Source organism: Mustela nivalis, assembly GCF_964662115.1.
Source record: "Mustela nivalis genome assembly, chromosome: 15".
Lineage (NCBI taxonomy): Eukaryota > Metazoa > Chordata > Mammalia > Carnivora > Mustelidae > Mustela > Mustela nivalis.
Genome location: NC_139034.1, coordinates 78,806,802 through 78,831,132, shown reverse-complemented (window position 1 = coordinate 78,831,132; position 24,331 = coordinate 78,806,802). Strand labels below are relative to the sequence as shown.

General features: G+C 39.4%; 1 protein-coding gene across 2 annotated transcripts in view; it reads right to left on the bottom strand.

Annotated features, from left to right (window-relative positions):
• PCCA (propionyl-CoA carboxylase subunit alpha) overlaps positions 1 to 24,331 on the bottom strand; it is a 403,241-nt gene that overhangs the window by 82,318 nt on the left and 296,592 nt on the right. For both annotated transcript variants that reach the window (XM_082700821.1, XM_082700820.1), the window contains exon 20: positions 13,862 to 13,960. In XM_082700821.1, the coding sequence (XP_082556947.1) occupies positions 13,862 to 13,960 (99 nt within the window). The remainder of the gene's footprint in view (positions 1 to 13,861; positions 13,961 to 24,331) is intronic.

Below are 24,331 nucleotides of genomic sequence, written 5' to 3'. Positions count from 1 at the left end.
GGCTCTACTCAAGGACCACAGGATCATGACCTGAGCCAAAGGCAGATCCTTAACCATCTGGGCCACCCAAGCGTCCCTAAATAAATAAATCTTTATAAATAGATAGGTACGTAGGTAGGTAGATAAGGTTCATCTTCTTGTTAAGTTGTAGTTCTTTATAAATTCTGGATATTAACCCCTGTACAGATACAGGACTCGCAAATTTTTTCTCCCATTCACTCTGTTGTTCATGACCTCTGATGCCAGACATTTTGAAGTCTGATGTAGTCCCATCTGTCTCTTTCCTTTGTTGCCTAGGACTTTGGTGTTGTATCCAAGAAATCATTCCTAAGTCCACTGTCAAGAAGCTTTTGGCCTCCACCTTCTTCTATAAGTTTTATGGTTTTAGATGTAACATTTAGGTCTTTAATTCACTTAAGTACATCTTTATGTATGATGTAAGTTCCTTTTATATGTGGCAGATCCATGTTTGGAGAGAAAATCTACAGGCTTATGACTATGGGATGTATGTTTGCAATTCCCATTTGCCCTATGAGTTCAAGACTCACAGAGACGACTGTTAGTTGGACCTTGACACGTGGGTATCTAATGTGCATATTAAACCTATAAAGTCCAAACAGAACTACTGATTTGCCTCCCCAACCCTGATCCTCTGCTATCTCCCATCTCCATAACCACCGCCATCTGTCACGCAGCTGCCTAGTCTTCACTCTTACCTGGCATCTGATCCGTCCATCTTTTCTGTCTTCCCGCCCAAATAAATGCCAAAGTAGCTCACTTCTTACCATCTTGCCTGCTACCACCTTAGTCTAAGCCAAGGCTTGATGAACTCTTTCTGTAAAGGGCCATGAGGTCAATGTTTTAGGCTTTCTGAGGCAAAATTGAGGATATGAGGTAGTTAGTTATAGAACAAGAAAGAAAACGGATTTTCACAATTTTTTGGACAACATTCAAAATATAGTAATACCTAAGCACAATTTTTTGGTAACACTAATAATGAAAATGGAATCCTCTTATTTAGGGATAAAATTCTATTTAATTGGGGCTTAAAGTTAGTGTTCTCTGTCATCAAAATCAATGGCAAGCAAATATGCATCTGTTAATGCTGATCTGCAATGCAATTCTACCTCTTTCACCTTATTGTTTCTGAAGATTTTATTTATTTGAGAAAGAGAGCGTGCGCGTGACCACAAGCAAGGGGGAGCAGCAGAGGGAGAGGAAGAAGCGGGCACCCTATCGAGCTGGAAGCCTGAACTGGGGCTCCATCCCAGGACCCTAGGATCATGACCTGAGCCAAAGGCAGATGTTTAACCAATGGAGCCACCCATGGGCCCCGCTGTTACACCTTTGAAAATACCTTCTCACCACAGACAGGTTCTGCTAAATACGGACAAGAAGCCTCAAGCACGGGGCTTGGCTTAAGCACACTCATTGCTTGGAGGGCATTTACAGGATTCTGTTAGGATTCCTCTCCTGATAAGTGCCTTCCAGCTCACCATACACGGCAGTTGGGTCACTTCCGATTCTAGGCTAGGTGGAAGAGCTCGCCTGCACGAGGAGATGGATGTTAAATATGGACATTTCCTTTGCTCTTGTATGGAAGTTTGAAAAACGCTGCTGAAACTGCAGTTCACTTCCTGTTTTAATCTTTTGACAGCCTGGGAAGTGTAAAAAGCAGCTTGACATTAGCTGTAATTCGAACATTACTTGTCAAAATGGTATTACCACAGTATAAATTTTGCATGTAAGTACTGTTTTGTCTTGCAATTTTAGGTTGAGTTCATTAACAAACATCAAATCTGCAGCACAAGCTAATTTTCAAAGCCATTCGATGTTTGATACAGCAGCTGAGGGTGGTTCTTCTTGTTCGGAAAAATTTAAATCTTGGTTCTGAGCTCAAAAACATCAACAAATTTTACCACTGCTAAGTCTCTGAATTGCTATGTGATAGGGAAAAACCAGGGTATTAGGGTTCTACTTACAAATTCCAGAAGCAGTCACAGCAAATAACTAACAAATGAATATGGCCCTATTCCAGTAAAACTGTATTTACGGCCACTGGAATCTAAATGTCACATACTTTCCATGTGTCATGAATCGCTATTCTTCTTGTAAATTTTTTCCAACCATTTAAAAACGTAATAACCACTCAACTTGGGAGCCGTACAGAAACAGGCCACGGGCTGGATTTTGCCGCCTCCTGGTCTCGGCCATCAGCAGCTTTCACCTGGCCCACCTCACAGATCAAACAAACGTTCACTTAATCCCACCACTGCCCCTATGGTCTAGCCTCCTCACAGCAGTGATTTTAAATCACATCGCATCATTCTTCTACTCAAAACCCTTCAAAAAGTTCACAGCAGGAACTGAATAAAACCCAAAACTTTTGGCCTACAAAGACCCCTAATACCATCTAGTCCCTGCCTATCTTCTCCTACTCCTCTAAGCTATACTGAAGATGCTGGCCTTCCTCTGGGCCTCTGCACAAACCAGGCTTGTGCCTGTCTCAGAGCCTTTGCACTTGCCATGCCTGCAACTTGGGAATTTCACCCCCTAAATTTTTATGTGGCTGCCCCCTTCTCCTCCTAGGTCTCAACTCAATGTATGCTGTTCAGGAACAACTTTCCAGCCACCCTTGCTAAAGCTACCTCCTTTAGGTACTTCCAATGAAGTACCCTATCTTATAGCCTTCATCGATCTTCTTAGTGCTCAAATTACCTTGTGTGTTTACACCTTTGGGATCTACATCCCCATTGTAAATGTTGTACATTATCGGGGGGGGGGGGGCAGTGGCTAGGAGAGTGAGGGAGAGAGCAGGAAGAAGAGAACTGCCCAAACCTGACACGGCTCCGCAATAAGGACTGGTATCATAAAAAATGGAGAAATAAAATTTCATTCAAACTGGAATTTATCTCTATACAAAACCCAGGAATACACAATTTTCCCACAGTTCATGATGAAGACAATTAGGTTTTAGAATTCACAAAGAACAAAGTATCAGAGCTTACAAAGAGTCGGAGATGCCAAAACAAACACAAACTGACCATCTGACAAGCCAATAACAGAAAGTAAAATAAAATCAAAATTAAGACTTTTATTTTCATGAAACATACCCCATCCTTATTCAAATATTTTCTCCAAGTGATTTTTTACCCCTTTTCCTAGTTTAAGTGGCAATTTAGAGCTAGATAAAAACTCCTTCTGTTCTTATTTTGATATTCTGCTCCAACATTTACAAAACACAGACCTTTTTTTTCTTTAAAGAAAGAATATTCAAGAAGTAAGACTCTGATTACTGAAACGACTTCAGGATTTGCGGGAATCAAATTCACGGAAAATTAGCAAAGGCCGTTCACTCAAAAAAAGAAAAACATTCACAAAATAATGCTCCAAAAATATCTTTCTGGGATAATGAAATCAGAGGCAATTTCACCTTTAAAAAGTAATCTCACTGAACAGTAAGAGGAAGAAATAGTAATAGTTTTCTTTTTCCCCTCGCTGATATCCAGCATGATAACGTGCGGTAAAGGCCAATTACTACGGGATTTGTCTTATCGCGCTCCGCGGCAGCTGCTTGCATTCTTTTCCACATTTCCACAATCGGTGTTTATACTATGCAAAATTCTCTCCTTCTGGCAGCTACTAAAATATCATTTTCTAGTAAACAGATAGTAGAGGAGGAAAAAAAAAAAACACGTGGGGGGAGGAGCAAGGGGAGACGCAGAATGACATTTTCCCATTATAGTAAATTTTTAAAAGCAGCTCCAAATCATAAAACCAGTGCCACTAGAGACAAGAAAACAGCCAAGCTTCTGGGACTCCATTACAAAAGCAGGTAGAGGTGTCAAAATTAATATTTTAAATTATAGTTGTAAATACATCCCAGCTGTTAAATTGTGATTAAATTTTTCAAAGCGTAGTGAAAGGAGTTATTTCTGTTCTCCTGGTGGGCTTGTTTCTAAGATGTGTAACTGTAATTGATGTTTTCAGGAATGTGAAAAGGAGATGGTTAATAATTACTCTCTCGTTTCCTACTTCTTTGGAAATAAATACCAACCTCCACTTACAAAGTTATATATTTATATATCCTATACGTCCTAAATAGATGGTTTCATATTACATTTGATAACTCTAGAGTAATCACATGCACATAGTACAAAATAACAGCTAATTACTTCTAAAGGGATGGGGAGAAACAGCTGAAAAACACGGAAAACATTTATTTTGGGACTAAAAACAGAAGATCGCTTCCAGAGCCACTTTTTTTTTTGATACTGGCAAAATATAAGCAAACACATAAGCCACTTGCTTAATTTTCTAATTAAAATATTATTAAAATATTTACTTTAGCATCTATGCACATTTATAAGAATTATAACAAAAGTATCTTCCCAGAAGATGTGAGCATTGCTTTCACCTACAAAACTTAAAAAAAAGAAAATAGCTTCTTTTCAACGTCCCTTACTCAAGAGGTACGAGACGCAATTCATTTTCCTCAAAAAAAAGGAGAAAAGTTTAAAGCTTAAAAATCTATTCAAACTCTGGGTAGAAAAGCATTTGCAAACATATCACAGTTATTCAATCTGCAAACACAACTACAGCTCTACCATATTCATGTGCTTATATATAATATCCTATATCACACGGGCCCACTGAGCATTTTAAGTTATCATGTTATGTAATCTATTTAACATCGCAATCAGTGCACAAATAATCCATTTAATCTGGCATTCTGCGGTAAATAACATGACATTCCCGTGACACTATTCCCAATGTGTCTGCTTTAACATAGAAAATTAGTTCCACTTAGCTGAGTATCAATAACCTATTCATCGTAGAACGCACCAGTGCTGCAGTCAGCTTTGCACTGTTATTTATCATAAATTTATCTTCTCTTGAAAATATTTAAGAAAGAATATGAGAAATAAAAAGAAGAAAAGCCTTCAAAGGTACATCATGAATAGCTTCACATCACACAAACGCAGAGACTGTTAAACCTTAGCAGGATCGCAAGATATTTTCAAAAGTATTTAGCTACTCTTCAGGCCTGTAGACAACCTGCTGTGAGCAGGTGGATAGAAGAAATCATGCCACACAAAGAAACAGGCCAATAGCAGGCGGCAGCTCTGCCTGCAAATGTTCAAACAACGTGACCACGCGAAATGAAAATCTAGTATGTAAAATGCTGGCAAGAAGCAACACATTAAATCCCAGCAGACAAATTACACCATAAGAAATGGAAGAACTATTTGAATTGTTCAGAGTAAAACTGAAGGGCCTCTTTCAAGGTCAAAAGGAATGCTGCATAGGAATAGAGTATAGTCACAGAAATTAAAAAAAAATAAAATAATATAAAATTATATTTGAGCAGCCTGTTCCAAGCTACAGAGGTGTTAGGGTGTGTGGAGACAATACAGCGAGCTCTACACCTACAAAACATGGCAAATCTTTTGTTTCAACCCTTCATTATATGCTGTAAGCAGGGAATCATTGCACGTATTACAAGTAGTCCTAAGTTTTGTTACAATTCTAAAATAAAATGTGAAAGTTCGTCAACTAGAGGATAAATTCATCTTCTGCTTAAAAATGAATTTAATTCATCCACTCCTAATTTTAAATGATAAAAGCCAAAACTGGTTGACACATAGGGGAGCACAAAAAAACCAGTATGTTTTTCTTCTAGGAGCACTCTCTTATTTACGACAGGTTTCTTTTGTAAGCGACCCACTAGCCACCTGTGTCCACTGAGGACCTGGAATGTGACTACAACGACTGAGAAATTAAATTTTCCATTTTATTTAATATTAAGTAATTTAGGGCGCCTGGGTGGCTCAGTTGGTTAAGTGACAGTCTTTGGCTCAGGTCCTGGTCCTGGAGTCTGGGGATGGGGGTGGAGTCTGGCACGGGGCTCCCTGCTGGGCGGAGAGTCTGCTTTTCCCTCTGACCCTCCCCCACTCATGCTCGCTGGCGCGCGTGCTCTCTCTCTCATGCTCCCTCTCTCAAATAAATAAATAAAATCTTTTAAAAATATTAAGTAATTTAAACATAGACTCTGTGGAATATAATTTTCTTTACACACAATTTCCTTGTTCTGGTATGACTGCATTTCACATTCATAGTTCTGTTGCTTCTAAGCTGTTACGGGTATATATGCACGCCAGGGAAGTGTGTGGTTTCTGGTATCACATTAATAATTTTTTGTGTTATTTCATCTTGAAATGCTAACATTTTAAATACACTGAGTTAAACAAAATGGATTAGTGAAATTAATCTCACTTGTTTTTACTTTCTTAGGGTGGCTACTAAGAAACTTAAAATTGCGTATATATGGTTCATTAGATTTCTACTGGATAGTGCTGCTCTAGTCTGTAACTTTTTAAACTGGTAATTTGAAAATGAGATTATACCTTCCCACAATAGAAATGAGAAATGATTGTAGGTTTTCAGATTATACCCCTAAGACCTATTTTATAAACATCATTACTGATGGACTCTCCATTTGCAATGGAAATAATAGAAAAATAATGGTATATGCCCAAAAAAACAAACAAAAAAAAAGGAAATATGAAATACTCTCATTTTATTTTCCTTGACTATCTGAGGAAAACTTGGCTTAGTTATTATATGAAGAAATAGATTAAAAGCTTATAAAAATTCTGGAGGACCTAGAAGTATCTTCAAGAGTTTTTGATGTTTGTGTGCTCATTCTTTAGTATAAATCACTTCATTTCAAAATACAGGGTCCTCCTCCTTTCAGATACACGGATCACTAGCTCTACACTTAAAGTTACCAACAATGATTAGAATTTTTGTCCGTGAATATGACTTTCTAGACATCAGAAAAGAAAAAGACTTAAAGCAACCATGTGGGTAAGTTGAAGTAAGAGGTTGTGCAGTAGACTTAGCTGAATGATGAGTTATTAGTGATGCTGGGGAAGAGAGAGCTCAAGCAATGGGTGCACAAAACTCTGAGAGAAAGGAAATCAGGAACAGTCTGAACTGAACCTTTTTCAATAGGTGGTACTATTGGCCTTAAACAGTGTAGGAAAATTAGGTTATTTCCTTGACTGGAAAGAAATGTGCTTGGTGAGCACAATACTTTTGGGAGTGGTCTTTGCTCTCGCAAGAACTACGGTGGTTCTGTATCCAAAGAGATCAAGCTGCAATGTTCTCTAATAGAGAACAGATTCTGCAACTATCAGAAAGTTGGGAATTAAAGAGAATTGATAAAACAGCTAAGAAGCTATCATATGAACAAAGTCTAATTCAATGCAGTCTTAGAGAAATAAAATCTAAATCTTGAAAGTACAGAAGAGGCAGATTTGTTTTGTTGTTGTTGATTTTATTTATTCATTTATTGGAGAGCGAGCGAGGGAGGGAGCACACGGTGGAGTGGGGAGCAGAAGCTGACTCCACACTGCGCGGAGCCTGATACAGGGCTCGATCCCACAACCCTGGGTCACCATCTGAGCTGAAACCAAGAGTCGGATCCTCAACCGACAAATCCACCCAGGCGCCCAAGGCAGATTTATTTCTGAAATTACAAAATGCAAGATGACTATCCATCCACTCATCCATTTGGTTGCTGAGCCTTTCCATGGGCCAGGAAGTCAGCAGGGTAGTGCTAACTGAAGGGTTAATCGAAACTGAAAACTTTGATCAATTAAAGGAAGTAAGTAACCTATGACATTCATTATCCAAATGATGGTACACACCAAATTACAGTTTATTTTTTAAAGAAATTAATGGATAGGGGCATCTTGGTGGCTCATTTGTTAAGCGTCTGCCTTTGGCTCAGGTCATGATCCCAGCGTCCTGGGATCGAGCCCTGCATCAGACTGTTTGCTCAGCAGAAGCCGGTTTCTCCCTCTCCCTGTTCCCCTGCTTGTGTTCCCTCTCGGGCAAATAAATAAACATAACTGAAAGAAAGAGAAAGGCAGGCAGGCAGGCAAGCAGGCAGGGATAATATCAAGCTCATGAGGTTTACCAGTGAAAACCAGGAAAGTAAATAATGTGATACGACTGAATTTGATTGGATGAACAGGGAGCTAAGTCCTAAAGCAAAGCTTTGCTTTCTACCCAACTATTTTATCATCTAGTCAGAGAAAGACGCTAACTGCTACTTTTCATGTAGCCACAGGGATTCAGTAATAAAACTAAACAGGTGCTAAGTACTCATATTTTCTTAAGTAAGAAGCTAGACTAGCTACCTAACAGAACATGCTAAGAACTACAAAACCAACAACTGCCCATCTCCCACTTCAAAAGCATATGAAAGAAATTAAAAATTAATCAGTGGAGGCTGAATTATTACGCTAAGAACTCAAGGTTGAACACTTTTAAGTGAAAGGCATTTTAAGAGAATCATTTGGTTTTCCATGCATCTCCTGGATTTTGAGGGACATGTCCATAGGGCTAACAATTGTTTTGGTGACAAAAAGAGAGAAGAGTATGATGAGGCATGCACGGATGATTATTTCTTGTGTCCCAATGTGGACTGTGCAGACGAGGCCCAGCCTGGGTCATTATGAGAGACCCTGCTCAACAGGAAAATCTGGAGGGAAGAGAATCAGGGGGACAAAGTCAACTGGAAAAAACAGAATAGGCTTTAAGGCTTCTATAGGTGAGAAATTCTCCCAAAGCCACAAAAAGCATCCTTGAAGACAACAGCCAACTTTAGATGTTTGCCATGCCCCCAGAATAATGAATGACAGGTTACATTAGCCCAGGTCACTCAAGTTCTTCCTACCATGTTCCTCCCCTCCTTACCCCAAACTGCAACTTTGGAGAAAGCCCAGATGGCAAGTAAGAAGTGAGAGAGGACATAAAGCAAGAGAGAAGAAACCAACAATACTCTCATCTTTCCCAAAAAATTTCTGTCTTGAGGAGGAACTGAGGACGGGAAGAGAGGTTATATCAGTTTTGACATTACAGTGAACTTGATTTTCAAACACACCCCCTCCTGGAGTGCCTGGGTGGCTCAGTCCTTTAAACATCTGCCTTTGGGTAGGTCATGATCTCAGGATCCTGGGATGGAGCCCCACATCAGGCTCTCTGCTCTGCAGGGAGTCTCTTTCTCCCTCTGCCTCTTCCTCTGTGCACTCTATCTCTCCCACTCTCTCTCAAATAAATAAAAAAATAAACACACCTTATCCCAAGTAGAAAACTGATTGCATATCCCCTTGTAGTAACTATATGACAGAACTGTTTATGATTTTATGCAGGGGATGAAAGAATAAGCTGAGAAAATGGGTTTGAAAGAAGAGTTATAAATAAAATTTTTAAAAAGTTTCTTCTACTTGCACTAGAAAAGTTCCATTTGTGCAGTAAAGTGGTTACCTGGTTAAGAAAAAAAAAAAAAAGATAAAGGAAGGCCAATTATTAGGAAGTACTCAGAATGTTTTCTCAATAATTATCTAAATGAATCTTATTCTACAATAAGATACCACTTCATACCCATTAGTATTGTTATACTAGAACAAAACCACGGGGGGGGGGAGCATTGGTGAATATGTGCAGAAATTGTAATCCTTGCACAATGCTGGTAGGACTATAAAATGGTGCAGCCACTGTGGAAAAAGTATAGTGGTTCCTAGAATATTAAACATAGATTTACTACACGAGCCACTAACAGAGGATCAGGATTCACAAAAATATGAACTTTTATGAATCAATAAGAAAAAGAAATACTCCAATAAATAAAAATGGGCAACAGCCATGAACAAGTAGTTTGCAGAAGAGAAAACAGGAGTGTCAATAAATATATTTTTAAAATGCTCATTGTCATTACTAACCAATATATGTAAGATCACAAAGAGATACCACTTAAACCCACCAGTCAGGAAAAACTTAAATAGTCTAGATACCAAGAGTTACCTAGGATGTGAAGCCAAATTGTTAAATTGTTCCAGGGTCCAGATCCTGGCTCTTCTATTTATTAGCAGAATGCTCTGGGTGAGTAATTTAGTATTTTTAAGGCCTCAGTTTCCCCAACTGCAAAATGCAGGATAACACTAGTACACTGGATTGGTGTGAGTATTAAATACTTTGATACAGATGAATTGTATAGAAAAGTCAGTGCCTGACACAGTAGGTATACAATTAGGTTTTCTTATTATTCATATTCTTGATAGCAGCGCTATTGGTAGACACATATATTGGTACAACCACAGAGGAAAAACCCTTCAGCATTACTGGGCAGGATTAAGAATATAGTCCCTGCAACCAGCTGTTCTATTTGCATATTCCTTGAAGAAACTCTTCAAGAAGAAACACAAAGAGAAACATTCATAGAAGCAGTGTTTGTTCTGAAAACAAAGTAAGTAACACAACATCTACCGAGGAGAGAAAGAATAAATTGTGGTATATTAACATGACTTAATAACATATAGCATGGAAATAAAGAAAGCTACATGCATCCAATGACCAACCTCACAAACATGAGCAACTCACAGAAGCAGAGAGAGAGTACGGTGCCAACGATGTACACTCAGAAGCTGACAACATACTGTTTACAGTATGGATATGTAACATTCCTACAGAAGAGGAAGGGAGAGATGCACTTAAAATGTATTTAAAGTGCAATTTAAAAATTGAGATGGTAGTTACCTCTAGGGGGCAGGAGGAAGGATGTAATTAAAAAAGAGCACAGAGGAAAGGCGGTAGTACTGGGAATGTTTCCTTGTTTAATCCGGATGGTAAATATTCGGGTTTTTGTTGTGTTCTTTAGCTTTTATACAAATTAATATATATTTGTGTACATAAAATATTTAGTAAGGAAAAGTTTAAAAGTAAGCACAAAAATTCAGGAGGAAAAAACCTAGTCATTATTACTATAAAATCATCTGGAAAACACTTGTGGTCACGTCCACCCCGTAGTTCTTCTTTGAAACACACAGTAGCATTTTCATAGCTATTTGTTTGGAGGTACTGAGCTGAAAGGCTTGGGCAACTCAGCCCAGGAAATCAGCGCCGAGAAAAGGGAGCCGGGCACAAACCCTGAAGATCTGCCCGGGCTCACGGCAAGCGGAAGAGACAGCTACAAAGAACACTTTGAAGCCACCATTCATTCTCCTGTCTTTTCAAATCCCTTCACCACAAATGCTCTTGTCCGGACGGAAGACATTCGGAGAGAAGATGATTCCCCTCCTCTGTTTCTGGAACAGGCCCTAACTTCTCTCCCCATGTTCAATCTCACTTTCCTTCCATTCTCTCTCCACGATGCAACTTGAACCGAGCTCCTCCTAAACTCCGACGCTCTCCAGACCATCACTTCCTTCGGGAACACTTGTCCATGGATCCACCGGCCAAGGATAAAGCGGAGGCCACACTGTGTCACCAGCAAGGCTTCAAATGACTTGGCTCCTACCTACTTCACTTTTTTGCTCAGGACACCCAGCTTGATCTCCGACTGCAAAGGCCGGAAGCGGTGGTTCTCAGACAGCTTGCCCTGGCCCAGCAGCAGGAGCATTACCTGGGAACTTACTAGAAATGCACACCAAGCCCAGAACAACTGAACTGAGCAAACTCAGATGGGCCCGGCCATCTGAACTTTATCAAGCCTTCTGGGTAATTCTAAAGCACACCAAAGTTTGAGCATCACTGGTTTAAACCATGAATGAAAGGTAAATTATTATTTGAAGAACTCTGATAGAGAAACCCAAGAAGTACTATATAGCACAGCGGTTACAAGCCCACACTCTGGGGTCACCCTGCCAAGGTTCGAATTTCTGCTCAGCCTCCTCCTAGGAAGGTAATCACAGAACAGCTGCTTAGACTGCCTCAGCAGAGCGGGACACTTCACTGGGATCGGTCCCACAGCGAGTCTGCTCGGACTTAAATCCCGGCTCTACCTGCTACCAGCCATGTGACCTTGAGCAAGTCACGTACCTTCTCTGAGCCTCAAGGGCCTCATTTACGAAAGTGCCAATAATAGTACCTACTTCACACAGTTGCCGTGAAGATGAAATGAATGTAACTGTACCGTGCTCAGAACCGCTCCCGATACACAGTAAGTACCGTGCAGTATATATTCTCATTATGTTACTAATTTCATGGGGACCACATTATGTTTTGGAGATTAAAAAAGTCAACTAATGTTCCTAACAAGTGAATAAATGCTAATGCTCATAGCAAGTGAACATTAGGAAGGAAGAACTTTCCTCAGAAAGTTTCCTCACTTTTTTTTTTTTTAAGGTAAATGAGTTTGTTTGGTTTGTATCCGGCATACCATTTATACCTTTCTGAGTTTATTTCCTTCCAATGAAATAGTACTTAACTGGAAGCAATGACCTTTCCAAAGAGTTGGGGGGGTGGTCTTGCCTTGAGGGGTCACTGAGTTCAGAGTAATGCCTTTTTTAAAAGCAAAGAACTCAGAAAGAATGAGAAGGGATTTATTGAACACTCTCCCAATGATAGGGAAAATATTTCTGGGAATTATTCTAAGAACATATCCAGTGTTAACATAGCTAGAACTAACTCTCCATGTAAAAGTGCTATCAAGTTACCTACCTGCACTCACTGAGAAGGAAACTGAAAATATCATGATACACCAATTTGGACAGCAGGACTTCCTAGCTCTCTGCTCACTGCTAGATCATCATACTGTGTCCCCTGACTGGAACACGCATGTCTGGCCACAGCATGTTCAGTGCAGAGCATATTCGACTGAACGTAAACAAGTATGACAAACCCAGGTTTTCTGAAGACAAAATAAATGGATCTACATAATGTGAAATTATGCAATGGTATTTTTTCCAAGGGTCTCAAAGTGTTCAAACTCATCTTTAGAATATGAAAGAAAATATGAGAGAGAAAAAATATACTGGGCCAAGTTACAAAACCGAAGTCAAAATTTATAGCTCGTTACTGAGAATTCCGTATTTCTTAGACCCATAAAGATAATATGCCAATTAAGCCTGGCTTAGAAATTAGTTTAGTCATCAAATATTTACTGGAGGTTTCTGGAATACCTCCCTCTCTAACAGAGGTATATATATGAATCTGACGTACAGAAGTATTTATATGTGAGTCTCTCGATGTCTCTGGGTTCTAAAAACCAGTTACCTGTGCAAAATCAAGTTAGGACAACATAAAAATATTTTTGTTAAAAAAACAACAACAACAGAAAGAATGAGCATTATTTAATCCTATGGGGGGGTGTGATTTTTATTTGCATGTGATCACAGTGTTACATGTTACACAGTGTTCTTTGTTTTGTTTTGTTTTGTTTTCCCTGGTACTCTAAAATTCAACTATGAGGTCAGCTGAAGAAACTTTGGCAGAATCTCTTTTCATAGCTCCTTTAAAATGGAGGTCACTGATGACAAAGAACATTCAATCAATTCTGGATTTCAAGTTATTTCCTCGATGCAAGAAATCTTACTTTGGAGGGAAAATAAAGGTTAATAAATTGAGATTACTCAATTTTTAAAAGGCATCAATATGTTCTGACAAATCAATACACAGCTCACATTTCTACTGATCCAGCTCTATACGATCTCAATCACATGAAAAGGAAGGTAACAAATCATATTTTATAACTAAAAACCCACAATGACAACAAAAATGGCTATCTGCTAATATTTTTGGAAAAGTGCACAGGGTGCTTCATTTACAACAAAGTATATAGTAAGTATTAATTCCCTAGCCTTCCCAGATGCTGGGAAAAAGAAAATATTGATTCCTCTGAAGACTTGCCTCAAGATCCTCCAAAGAAAGAAAAACTGTTTTCCATCATAAATGTCGGAGATGCATAATATGCAGCTTCTCTACTCTAACTGTCAGAATTAACCTAAAGGCAGCTGCTGGTAAGGATTCTGGACTTGCAGGACCCCTCGAAGTAAACCGTCAGAACGTTTACCTGTATCGTCCTCTGAGTGCCATCGACGTTGACAGACAATAAGGGTGAAGCCAGGTTCCACGTGCCGGTCACATTTAGTTTCGACCCATCAACTTCCACCTGTTGTGACACCAAATAAGACTGTTACCAGGAAGAAAGACAGAAAACTGATCTCAAGTTCACTGCCGCATACAAAGCAGCAGCCATTCTAAACAGATGGCTCCCAAACAACCTGTCATGTTTACTGCTCCCGCCATGAAAGACAGGGTCCAACAGGAGTCTCCTTAGCCATCTCTGGGGAGAGGGGAAGGACCTGGGCACAGCTGCCTTCGGGTACTGAGGTTTCAAGCGCTTTCCAGTAAGTAACAAACAGCCTTCTAACTCTAAACCTATCTGGACATGCTACATTTACTGCAATTAGACAAGTAATGCATATAAATTCCAGTGACATTTTGCAACCCACACATCAGGGCTTGCATATAATATCCTCTCCAAGGACCAAGAAAGAACTTTTTCTGTGTTCATTTTAATGAAGGACTATACATTGTGATCTTCATTAAACAGAAGCTTTAATTAGGCAAAATTCTTTGGTGTTGAATATTAAAAGTCCATTTGAACTTTGCAAAAGTTCTGTCGCATTTTTGTCGCTCACGAATGACTAATTCCATCAACTTATGACAATGCTAAAAAAAACCCCATAATATTTTAAAACAGACACTGTTAAGAGAAAAATTCTAATTTCCAAATAAATAATATAAAAGTAACTGAAAGAAAAAAAAGCAAAGCTAAATTAAAATAAAAAATATTGTTAGTTACTGCTTCCTTTTCATTCACTGATTCCCCAACTCTTACATATAAGAACTAAGAGAAAATATCAGTATCATTTTAACTCTATGGTAAAAACCTAACAAAGGGATATGTGAGTTTGCCGAAGGTTCAAAATAAAGCAGCAGCAAATTCAAGACACATGATCCCTAATGATTCCTTTACTCTCTCTTAATACTTACTAAGAGGCACACAGATGTTACCGTTTAGAAGAACAAGTGTGCCCATCAACATCTAATGGACTTTACATACATAGATGTCCGGCAATGGTGCAGTCATACAGTCTAGAAGCTAGGATGTGCTGCTGGCCACGTCACGAAATACCAGTGGGATAGAAGTGATGCACTCACTTGTGCTTCCGTGTTCAGTGGCCTCTCTGTCCAGAGGGCACAGCTCAGTAAGTAGGAAGAAGGAATGGCTTGGGTCTCACCTAACATTGCTGTTTTACTCAGAGCTGCTTACTAAACTGGAGCATTTACCCTCTCTGAACCTTAGTTACCAAACTAAAATAGAGTAAAAATAGCTATCTGAAGGGTGCTGTAAGATTAAAAAAGTTAGAATATGAAAGGTCTACCGATATTCCTGTCACGTAGGTCCTAAATATTTTCTCCCTTCTCCTGTCCCTAATGGTTCCACCATCCTTAAATGAATTTTAAAAATAAGGTTGGATAATCATACTATCTCATAAATTATTTACTATTAAAACACTAGATGATAAAGATATGAGAAGCATCAAAATATACATTTTAAAATTATCTATTTAGCAAATTAAGTAGCTCCTCATGTAATGAAAGATTTCCAAAAGAAGCTCCCAATAGATAAGAGTTTTACAAATATTAAGTGCTAAAAATACCTTTTAAAACAGAAAAATATTTGCTTTGACATAGCTTCTAAATTTAAAAGGTTAGAATTATAAAAGTTTTATTTTTTTAAAAAGGAAATTTAAAGGCTACATGGAAAGATTTTTAACAATAAGCACTTAAAATTTGTATTTGATATTAATTGTATTTTTTAAAATATTTGATTCATTTATTTGACAGAGAGAGATCACAAGTAGGTGGAGAGGCAGGCAGAGAGAGAGGAGGAAGCAGGCTCCCCGCTGAGCAGAGAGCCCGATGCGGGGCTTGATCCCAGGACTCTGAGATCATGACCTGAGCCGAAGGCAGAGACTTTAACCCACTGAGCCACCCAGGCGCCCCAGGGTGACAAAATGAAACTGTAATTGTCATCTTTAGGGCTTATCAGGGGGAACTGAGGAAAAACAAACGAATTCACTCAAATCCTGTAGAAGAGAAACCAATTTACTACAGCCTAAGAAAAGAATTTTTATGAACATGGAAATAAAATGCGACACACCCATGTAACAAACTATCAGTTGGTAATAAAAAGGATGCATGCTGGTACATGCTACTTATGTGGCTGAAGCTTGAAAAAATGCTGACTAAAAAGCCAGTCACAGGAGACCACACATTATGTAGTTCCGTTTATAATGAAATGCTCAGAAGAGAAAAATCCGTACCAAGAGAAAACAGGTAAGTGGTTGCCTTGGGCTGCGGGTATGGGGATGGATGGACGGACTGAAGGGTGGCAGCTGTGGCGGGCAGGCTTTCTACTTGGCACGATGAAAATGTTCTAAAAGCGACCGTGGTGATGGTTGCTCGGCTCCGGGAATTTACTACCTGCCACTGAATTGTACAATTTAAATGAATAAATAGTATGGGTGGGTGAATTATATCTCAATAAAGCTGTTAAAAAACAAGTGACAGATGACAGTTTCATTTTTTTAAAAAATCAGAAGCACTATTTCATGAGAAATTAAAGACCTAAAAACTAGATAAATACATATACATCATGTTCATGAATCAGAAGAGGCAAAGAGCGGCGCTGGGTGGCTCAGTGGGTTAAAGCCGCTGCCTTCAGGCTCTGTGTCGGGCTCTCTGTTCAGCAGGGAGACTGCTTTCTCCTCTCTCTCTGCCTGCCTCTCTGCCTACTTGTGATCTATGTCTGTCAAATAGATAAAATCTTTTTTTTTTTTTTTTTTTTAAAAGAAGAGGCAAAGATTTCTTAGGACATAAGAGATACAAATCCTACAAGAAAAAAATAGATGAATTAGACTTCATCAAAGTTACAATTTAGACATAGTTATGAAATGGGAAGTTGAAACACAGGGTAGGAGAAAATATTTGCAAAACACGTATCTGGTAAAGGACTTGAATCTAAAATCTATAAACAATTCTCCTTTGTAAGTCAATAAGAAAGCCAACTGAATTTCTTTAAAAATGGGCGAAAAATTTGACCAGATATTTTGTCAAGGAAGAGAGATGAGGGACAAGCACATCACTGATTGATCATTAGGAAAAAAACAAAATTATAATGAAATAGCACTACCCCCCCCCCCACTAGAATGGCTAAAATGAAAAGGAGTAACAACACTAAGGGCAAACAAACATGTGGAGCAATTGAAACCTTTACACATCGTGGGTAGGAATGCCAAATAGCAGACCTGCTCTAGAAAACCCCGGAAAAGTGAAGACATATGTACAAATACAGAGTGCTCACGAATGTTGACAGAAGGTTGTTTACAACAGCAGAATATATACACACAGAAAGTTTACATTCATCTCAAACTGGAAAAAACCCAAAAGTCAAATGAACCAATTATAATGGACAAATATGGTATATCCACACAACAAAAAGGGAGCAATAAGCATCTCAAAAGCATTATGTTAAGTGAAAGAAGGCGGACACACAAAAGGACATATAGAACATGAGTATGATTCCACTTACAGAACATTTTGGAAAAGGCAGAAATCAGGCTGGCAGTTCCTAGCGACTTCGGATATGAGGATATGCCTGACTAGGACAGGGCATGAGGGAACTCTATGGGGTGATGGATATATCCTAAATCTTATTTCTGGTGGTGATTATAGGACTATACAGATTTATCAAAACTCAATCAAAACATACAATTAAATAGTAAATGTTTTATTAATTTATACCTCAATAAATCTGACTTTTAAAAACAAAAAGAGGGTGGTGCAGTCAGCTAAGCATCTGACTTGATTTTGGCTTAGGTCATGATCTCAGGGCCTTGAGATGAAGCCCCACAGCAGGCTGTGCACTCAGCAGTGAATCTGCTTAAGACTCTCTCTCTCCCTCTCCCTCTGCCTCAGCCCCTCCTTTCTGCTTGCTCTCTTTCAAATACATAAATCTTTAATAAAATAAAATGATTTTAAAGACAAAAACAGAAGGAGGAAAGTCTGCCTTTTCCCAAACTGAAAATGGTATTTTGAAACTAACTTTATCTTCCCTTACTAATAAATTAATTTCTCTCCCCACATCCTCGGCTATTGGATGAGTGGATGTGAATGCTAATTTGGGAAGAAAGACAGAAGGAAATTTCCTTCTGGACAGAAACATGGGGGGGGAAAAGTCCTTTTCAAGTCCTATCGATTACATGAAGGAAAGACACAGAGGGAAGATGAAAGTATCAGAGACCAGGGATCAGAGACCCCCCCCCAATTTCCTTTCATATGGACCCCTGGGAACACGTAGGGGAGTAGAAACAGAGAGAGAGATGTGAAAACATCCTGACGGGTATCAGGTACCCTAAAAATATCTAAGCTGAAGGTCTACTTCTTCATCATCTACTTGAACATCATCTAGGAGGGACTGTAGGCTTGGGGTCATGGCATTCCTGGCACGGTGTGTGGTCAAAAGTGTAGCACGGATGGAGGAAGAAGCTGGAAGGATGACACAAACACATCATGTTAGGAGCCAGAGTTTTTACCTAGCTTAGTGAAACGACAAAGTCTGGGTCAGGATAAAGAAAACATAGTAGTACAGGGGAACTGTATGTCTCCAGGCAAAGAGCAAGCAGGACTATGGGTGGCAAAGGCCTCTTCCATGACAAAGAGGACAAAAGAGCATCTGACAGTCATGGGTCCAGGTCCTTACAGCCTTGAAAAGACACTGCGGGTCTGAGTTCCCTCCCCACCTCTACATTTATGAGGTGAGTCCAACCATATACGTAAAGACCCCTTTTACCTGCACCCAAACTCCACACCACGGGGGTAGCTAGAGTAAGGGAAAGAAACCCAAAACACCATGGTATCTGAAAGACACTGCTGAAACCAAAGTGCTGAGGTGCCTGGGTGGCTCAGATAATTAAGCATTGGCCTTCAGTTCAGGTCATGATGCCAGGGTCCTGGGATCGAGCCCCACATTGGGCTCCCTGCCCTGTAGGGCATCTGCTTCTCCCTCTCCCGCTACTGCTCCCCTTGCTTGTGTTCTCTTGCTCTCTTTGTCAAATAAATAAATTAATTAATAAAATAAAATATATTTTTTTAAATTCTTAAAAATCAAAAACCAAAAAACTAAAGTGTTTCCTTCCCCTCACCCCTTACTCAAGGCAGAAGGCTTCTGAGGAAGATTACATGACAGACAGACATATCTCCCTTCACACCTGGGAAGTAATGAACATAATTTTGTGACATCACTATATAACTGAAGCAAGGAAGTATTCAGAGCTCCAAATCAGGATCTCTGAAGCATATCTTTGAATTTTAAATGCGAGAAATGAACATGCTGTAAACCATCATGTGTTTTCTCAGGCCTCAAGACGTAAACAGACTTCACCAAGAAACATAATTCAGGACAGAAGATACAATGATACTACTGATGCTTTCACGAGATGAGTGAAATCTAGATGTAAGTATAGGCCATTAGGAGAGGCAGGGAATTTGAACATTTTAATACCTTAGGAAAGATCGGAGCAGACTGACCTGAAGAATTCTTGTTACTATGCCATGTGTATTGTCTACACCTAATTCTTCAGCCTTGGTGGTGGTGGTGGGGGGGGGGGATGAAGCAGCAGGTGTGGAGTGGAAGTGGCATTTCATTACTACAGCACTGAGAACGTGACATAAAGCACCACCCTATCTTTTCCATGCCAGAACCTAATGGAAAGTGAAATCCAAGACAATGGAAATAACAGATTTGATGAAAGGGTATTAGACTAACAGGCCTAACAAGGAAAAGCTATAGGCTGCCCATGCTTATACACAGCCAACGACCCTCTTGCACATAACGATCAGAAAGTAACCAATGCTGGATCTTCACATACAATTTGTAAAACATATTTTTATCAAGAGAAAAAGGTAAATTAAGAGTATTATAACACAAGAAGAACTACTTGGAGAAACACAGGAAGAGTTCAGATAAATAATTCTGCAAAGTCTCAAAGATAACCATAGGAAACACGACTCCTCTTTTAAAAAATGAGCTCAAAGAAGAAAAACAAAGGTTCAAAGAAGAGATCATACAACAACAGAAGGAAATGAAAATCAAGCTGGTAGAACTCAGAAAAAAAATAAAGAGAAAAATAACATTATAAGATAAAAGCCACCTTAAGAAGCAACCGAAAATAGAATCAATGAGACTACAAAGACAGACAAGGACATGGAGATACCATATAAAACAAAACAGACAAGACTAGCAATATAAAAATTTATAGAGAAGACAACAGATATGGAGGAGGGAGAAATAGATCCAAGAATATATGAATGACTTTTTCAAAAAGGCTTATAAAGAAAAAATAAATGAAAGTTCAAAGATATGATGGGATAAAACTTTTGAAAATAAATAAAACCTCAAAATTGTGGAATGTTGTTGCTTATGGAACTTTAGGAAGAAAGACAGTTTTATGTGGATATTTAGGGAAAAATAAGAAAGCGGGCACAAGCTAGGAAAAAACCTCAGGTCAGCCTAATTTCTCAAGGGCAAAACTGATACATAAGACTAAAGGGCAATATGGTCTAAGTACTAAAAAGGAAAACACTGCCCCCCAATTTTATACCCAGCCAACATGTCCTTAAAATATATCATATCAACATATCTTGTGGCATATAAGAGAACTTAGCACCCCTTTTTTAAAAAGGAGGCATCTCTCTATACACTGATATGAAACCATACCCAAGAAATTACAGAAGAGCATACAGAGTATGCTATCGTTTGTTAAGGGGGAAAAAAACCCTGTGTTTTTTAAATGTATAGAGTACCTCTAGATAAATATATGAGGATCAGAGGGACTGCAGGACAGGGATAGAAGGCAGGCTTTCCTTTACTGCAAATCTATTCATACTTTTAAAATTTTGTTCTGTATCCATACGGTATGTATTCAAAACTACAAAAGTGAGGAACAGTGTAAGGGCCCATTCTTCTCTCTCATGGCAGCATGAAGTCAGGATTCACTTTATACCTTTCACTAACAGGCACACAATACATAGCAGCTGCCCTTCCTCATTTTGGTTAACACACCAATACTCATTTCAATTTCTCTGGTCACAGATTTATCGAATTCATCTCCAACACCCAATTTGATCATGTATTGTGGACAATCCCTCTGCATCAACTCTTGCTTATTGAGAAATGAGGGACTGGAATGAGCAACACTGAAGATGGCTTCTAGGCTCAAATTCTATGGTTTCATGGCTGTGAAGGCCTTTTATTTAAGATACACTTAGTTAATTTCTGACATGGCAAGTTCCAATATTTGAAAGGGACTTGGTTTTGCTCAAACACCTCTGTTGGGGAAGAAGATTTTTAAGATCTTTCCTTTGACAAGCAATAAGAGCTAACAATTTAAGTCAAATTCAGTGTGGGGATAAAAATAGACCAAGAATAAAATGACAGGGGCGCCTGGGTGGCTCAGTGGGTTAATGCCTCTGCCTTCAGCTCGGGTCATGATCTCAGGGTCCTGAGATCGAGCCCCGCATCGGGCTCTCTGCTCGGCGGGGAGCCTGCTTCCCCCTCTCTTTCTTTGCCTTCCTCTCTGCTTAAAAAAAAAAAAGAATAAAATGACAAATGACAGAAATAATATTTTACCCCTTTCAAGGCAGACAATATTGTGGAAATGTTCTAAGCAACATGAAAACACTAGAATATTTTAAATTACTATAAAATTCTATTTAAAAAACAAACCAAAGATAGAACATCTCTGTTTAGAAACACTAACCCAGACATAAAGATTTCGTGCCTGTAGTTTAAACAGACCCAGGACGCAAGTGTACCAAAGTTAAATTAGTTATCACATTAATTCTGACCCACACTCTTGGCAGACAACGTCTTCTTTTCTTTACCAAAACTGAAGCCACAAGACATAAATCCTCTGATATTTTGGCATCACTGAACCTTCTTTCCTTTGCTGATATCTCACACACCAGGCATTTCCCCTCTGCCTCGCACACATACCGAACACCTATTATTTTCACAGATGGGCACCTACATGACCCACTATGCCCTCCAACCACCAAACTGCTGCTTTCCTTCTTTTCTCTATCAGGCCCTAGAACAAGTGCTCTGTGCCTATTTTCCTATCAAGTAATTTCTCCCACAAACTCCTACAATCTATTTGCTAAAACTATATTCTGAAAGGTCACAAATCTTCAGCAATTGTATACTTTCTTCCTAATTCTGACTGCTCCTTACTTCTCAGCAGGAAAGAAGACCTCTTGGGACGAGGTTATATTTAAGCCAAGATCTGAAGCGTGAGTAGAGAAACTGGTTGGTGGTGGTGGGTCGGTGGGAAGGTGCAGAGGGGCTATCCCAGAGGAAATCTCGTGTAGAAATAAAAATCCCAGAGGCAAGAAAGAGCTTAGCTCGTATGAAACCAGTGTGCAGAGCACAGAAAACAAAGGCGAGCATGGCACGTTGGAGAGGAGGAGTGACAAGAAGCTCTAAAGGATTCCAAATGGAGAGTGCCATCGTCAGCTGTGTCTTTCTGAAAGATGAGTCTAGCTACAGTTTGGAGAAGAAATAAGAGGAAATAAAAATGAAAATTAGTGACTGGGTCCCCACCATGGGTCCTGGGGAGAAGCGGGATACTCAGGAGTGGTATGAACTGGGGAAGGAAAGTGAAAGGTTTGAATACAGAGGTCATGAAATAATCCCGAAGAAAAGGGAGGGGGATGAGCTTATCAGAAAAGCAGCAGCACAACTGCCTCCCAGTGCTGGGTGTGCTCAGCCACAGTGGGGACCTCGTGCGCATATAATGACCTGAATCTGCCTCTGGTATGTGGTTTTGTCCAGCGATGCTCAGGTATTTGCACAATGCAGGAATAAAGAAACTGGGACGCCGAGTTCCTCTAAATCTAGGAATGATGGGAGTTAAGAGTATGTGTAAGCGAATTACTGTAATTATTGGCCAGGGTATCTAAGCTGGATAAAGAATGGAAAAACGGGAGTGGGGTCCATGCTGGAGAGAAAATATAAGCCCTCGTGGTTGTCCTGAGGCAGAGAGCCCACAAACTGATTGCCGGCCTTCAAATGCAGGGGAGGGAACGTGGAGGCTGCCAAGGAGGGAGGCAGTGATACAGCATGAACGTCAAAGAACAAGACGGAGGGCCACAGGGTCTAGAATGGAACCAGGGGAAACAACTCACTTCCCATCTCGGAGGTGCATGTGTTATGGGAAAAAAACCACCACCAGGTTTCTGTGAAGGCAAGTAAGCAGCAGAATATTCAGAGAAAGTGTCTGAGAACACAGGGCGGTTTGCTGATGACAAAGCAAGAGACACAGAGGCCACAGTGGAAAGGGCAGAGAGGAGTGGAGAGACTGTGCGGAAGAACGTGGATGACTGGGGAGGCTTTCCAAGGGCCCCCCTGCCCTCTACCCTTAGCACAAGCACCCCACCCCCACCCCGCAGCGTAGCACCTGCTACTGCCTCTCGCTGGACCACCGCGAGAGACTAGCTCTCTGCATGTATTTTTCAGTACCGCCACTTGGTTCTCCGCACTACAGGCAGAATGGTCTCTGGTGAACATAAACCCAATCATTGAAAAAAATCAGAGGTAAACGAGGAAAAAACAACAGTGTGAGAATGACCAAATAAAGGTCCTGCCTGCTTCTGGAGAGTATAAACTCCAAAAAAGATGTGTAGTGCTGCAATCTTCAGTATGATACCATCATATGTCTCAGCATTCTGTAATCATTTAAAGATTACATTCTACTTAAAGTACAGATATTTTAAGTTCAAATTAAGCAGCGCAAGTCTACAGCAGATAGAATTCATGCAATCCATCTTAACACACACTATTTTCTGCCAAGTTTCCCCCACCTAAAGAGGATGACTTCAGTTAAGTTATACATAAGAATGTTTATGATGTTTAAAACACCACTTCAAAAACATGGTTTCTTTCCTATTCCAAGAAAGCATGTTCTCATATTTAACAGTCTACTGGTAACTCTCCATTAAAAACGTTTAAGGTACAAATAATGTTGATGTGGAATATTTTCCATGAGTTGTTTGGAACATTCAATTTTCCTATCTACGTAATCGTAAGGGAAAAAGAAAGTACACACCCAAAATTAATTTGACATTTGTGAGAGATTACTTACATCCTTTACCATTAAAAAACAAAAAAAGCACTTCCTCAGAGGTACCTCATGACACAGTTAAAATATTATAACTTCTATTACAGTAAGCACCTGTTAGCTGAGTTTTTTCAAAGGTAGGAATGTAAAAACTTAAAAAACAAAGTATTTGCCAAAAAGCTTTTCCAAAAATAATAAAAAATTTAGGAAGATACAACCTATAAAAAGTGTATCTGATTCACCATACAATTCTTCTTTTTGGTTATACACAAATTCTTTTTTGTCATCAAATG